Below are 3,708 nucleotides of genomic sequence, written 5' to 3'. Positions count from 1 at the left end.
GTGTGCGGCCGCGGGGCAGAGGGGTGGGCTCGGCTCGGATCTCTCCTTACTCCCGCCCCGTCCGCCCGGGGCTCTCCGGGGCAGCTCCCGGGATCGGGCCCTGAGCTGCTGTAAGCGGCACAGCGGTGCCGCGAGCCCCGCGCCCTGCTCGGCCCGCCCCGGGGAGCGCGGGGTCGGGGGGCACGGCCGGGGGCCTCGGGGAGGGTCTGCGGGGGCGGCGAGCTGGGGCCGCCAGCCGGGCCGGGAGAGCGATTCCACCTTCCCCAGTTCTCCTCCGGTCTCGGGCGGGTGTCCCAGGGCTGACTGGCTTCTCCTCGGGAAAGAAAGCGACAGTCCTCGAGCTGGTTAATCGCGACATGCTGAGCATCAATAGCCGCCTGGGCATCGTTTCCCCCCGTTATGTGTGTGCCTCTCGTGGCTGCAAGCCAACAAGAAGTCCTCAGTCCAGGCTTTGTCGAGGGGTGTTTCCTGATATGTCTTTTATCGTCTAAATGGCGGGAGGCCGGAGCGGGAGAGATTTGTCATCGAGCTTTGATTCTGTTTGGTTTTGCCGCAGATCTGCATCATGGAAAAGCAAGTGCTTGAATCTACAGAGGAGCGGACGTTTCAGTACCAAGATTCTCTCCCATCCTTGCCAGTACCTCCTCTTGATGAATCTTTAAGTAAATACCTCGATGCAGGTAATGATTTAGTGTGGTAATGGTAGCGTGGCATGTGCTGTTTTAACCAGGCTGATCTGAAGATGTTTGCGAAGTGATTGTAGAGACAGCTTGTATCAGCTGGTGTAATTGGGGTGTGGGATACACACAAGCTGAGAGTGCCAAAGGTCTTTTTCAGGTTCAAACCTTAATTGTCCAGAGCAACCTGAGTAAAAGTTTTCATTTTATTCCTAATTACCTTTCTTCAAGGGAATTGGGCATGTGGGAAGGTTAACTTTTTGGTTTGAGGGTGGATTTTTTGATTGTTTTTTCCAGCCGTATCAGCTGGTCTAATAAAAGATATTTCTCCATCAACAAATTTTGTTTTGCATAACTGCTCATTTATGACTGTGTTTGGCCAGGATCTTTGTAAAAAAACAGTTGTTTCAAACTTTTCATACTTAACATCAGTGAGAAAGGACATTTACTAAGTCTGCAGTAGTAGGAAAAGGCAGTGGTGAGCATTTATTTGATAATTTAATTTGAATAATTTCTTCCTTGAAATGTTGACTAGTCTAATGACGATCACATAAAAGTTTTGAAAAATATGTGAATGCACTTGTGTCTAGCTTTGTTTACAAAACAGAGATGACTAGTTGGTTCTTTATTATCAGGTCTTCATATATTTGGATTGACAAAGATACATTATCTTGATACAGTATCTTGAGATTACCTTCTTATGTTTCTTCAATAATTTTCAGAATTCTGAGACATTGAGTTTTTTTCTGGAACATTTGCTTTGTGTCTTTACCATCTTACATGTATTGAAGGAATACTAACAGCGTAAGACTTGGAGTTCTCTCCTTAGCAGGAACAGACTACACTAAAACTTCCCTTTCCCAAAATAGAAATCCTGATGTTGACTCTGAGTTCCCATTTATTCTGAGTGTAGTGGAAGTGACCCACTTCTTTAATGTTCATTACATCATTGCTTTTCAATGCAGAATGTTGAAATGGTGGTTTTAGAGCAAAAGAACTGCGTATGTATTCATGTCTGAAAAATACATTTTAATTTTGTTGTAGTACAGTTGTAGTGAAGTTGTGCTGTAATAGTAGTGAACCTGCAATAACAAAATTCCTGTTTAGTTTTGTTAGCCGAGCTGGCTCTCCAAGTTAATATACAACTCTCTCATAGAGTGATAAAGTCTTGACAGTGATTTGTTTGCTCTTGTTTTCTGATTATGATCTGTGTTTTCATAAATAACTTATCACATGTCCTTTTATTTTCATGCTGAAGTTAGTTGCTACTTACTATTGCTTGTACATAAATCATGCTATAACTTGAATCATTGTTGCTCTCCTTTAGGCTCACTGGCAGTAGGAGAAAAGTTAATCCAGTATTTGCTGTTCTGCCACAGTCTTCCCTTGTAGAAATCACTTAAAACCAATGTGTGCAGTGCACAGTTCTAGACACTAGCTGTGTGGTTCTCATCGCTTAAGCTTGTTATTTGTTTTAGTCTTTGAAGGTGAGCGAAGGAACGGAGGTGCTTCTGAAGAACAATTCAAAACCTCCAAATGACTTTTGACAGAGGCTCTAAATCATTCCAGGGAAACTGTCTTTCGTTGGAGGAGGACTCCAGGCACTTGTCTTTTTAAAGTCAGTCAACTGGAAAAGCTGTCTCAAAATATGCCTTATTTAAGGCTTTACAAGTAGCTACCTCTTCTTTAATGAGTTAACCTTGTTTTGAAAGTAAGCCTTGAGAAGAGAGGGTGGCCATAGCCACGTTATTTAGCTTTCCAGTTCACCTCAGAGGTCAAGATTCATAAACTTGGACTCAACATGAGAGTATGAAAACCCAAAGTTCCAGCTTTCCAGAGGTTCCTTAACTATGCAACTGAAGGTGTCTTTCATGGGATACTTCTTGTTCATGGACAGAGCGGATGTCCTGTTCAGAAAGGAAGACAAGATCTGTGGGCTGGAGAAAGTGGCAAGAGAAGTTTGACTGAACTCTAGTGAGAAAGGGACTGAGTTCTGTTCCTTCCTAATAGTGCTGCTTCTGCATCTCATTAAATAGTTTTTCAAAGGAAAGAGGCCCTGTAGTCATAGAGGGGGAAGAGTTCATCTGGACTAGATTCCTGTTCAGAGCTTTTCCAACTACAGCAGGTTGCTCTGGACTTGCAAGATGGAAATTCCACAGCCCCTGTTATGTAACCTGCTCTGGTGTTTGATCACCCTCACTATTCAGAGGAGGAGGGAGACACAAAAAAACAAAACAGAAACTTCACATTTTCCTTGTCAGAAATTTCCCATATTCCAACTGTATTCCGTTTTCTGTTATCCTATTTCTCTGCATCTCTGAGAGGAGCTATGCTTTATCTTCACTATGCCTTTATGTTCAGTTGAAGAGTGCTGCAAGGTCTTCCCTTTGCATTCTCTTCATAAGCTGAACAAACTCAGTTCTCAGACCCATCTCATTGTGTTCCAATCTAAGGATTCTATGAATAGAGACCAGAACCTAGTGATTTTGCTTTTTTTTTTTCATTTTCTACGTGCATATTACTCTGTAATGACTTTATAACTTGAATAACAGAGGATAATCACTCTCGAATTGTATGTGTTAATAAGGTTACTTGCTGTGAAACCTGAGTGTTGGACTTCCCTCAGTCTGGGAAGGCTTTCAACTTCAGGTTTCCTGGGTGACAACTATAATCTGCTATATGGTATAGGTGAATGGCTCTCTCACTTATTATTTCTTTCTTCATCTGTCTTCACAACTGGTGGTGTGCAATTCAAGCTGCCTCTCGGTGAGGTCTAGATGTGTTAAGTCTGCGTGAGTGTTCCCAGCTGATCATCTGTGGTGAAGGTGTAAGGGGAATGCTGGTACCTTTCCAATCAGGATGGTCTTACAGTGGAACTTAAAGAGGTCCCAGTGCAATTTAAACACAATCACTGTATGCTAATATTTGACAATGGATGTTCTGTCTTGCTGCCTAGGGTTGCAATCCCTGGCAAATAATCATGGATACTATTTCTGATCATATGAAGGACAAGAAGGTGGCTGGGAGTGGG

General features: G+C 43.1%; 1 protein-coding gene across 7 annotated transcripts in view; it reads left to right on the top strand.

Moving 5' to 3' along the window:
- CROT (carnitine O-octanoyltransferase) overlaps nt 1–3,708 on the top strand; it is a 30,018-nt gene that overhangs the window by 9,706 nt on the left and 16,604 nt on the right. For all 7 annotated transcript variants that reach the window (XR_010435793.1, XM_064678661.1, XM_064678670.1 and 4 more), the window contains exon 2: nt 557–680. Coding sequence is in view for 6 of the 7 variants with exons in the window: in XM_064678661.1 (XP_064534731.1) it covers nt 557–680 (124 nt within the window). In the remaining variant the exon portion in view is untranslated. The remainder of the gene's footprint in view (nt 1–556; nt 681–3,708) is intronic.

Source organism: Pseudopipra pipra, chromosome 1, assembly GCF_036250125.1.
Source record: "Pseudopipra pipra isolate bDixPip1 chromosome 1, bDixPip1.hap1, whole genome shotgun sequence".
NCBI classification, from domain to species: Eukaryota; Metazoa; Chordata; class Aves; order Passeriformes; family Pipridae; genus Pseudopipra; species Pseudopipra pipra.
Note: the sequence above shows the minus strand (reverse complement) of the source record. Positions and strands in the feature narration are given on the sequence as shown.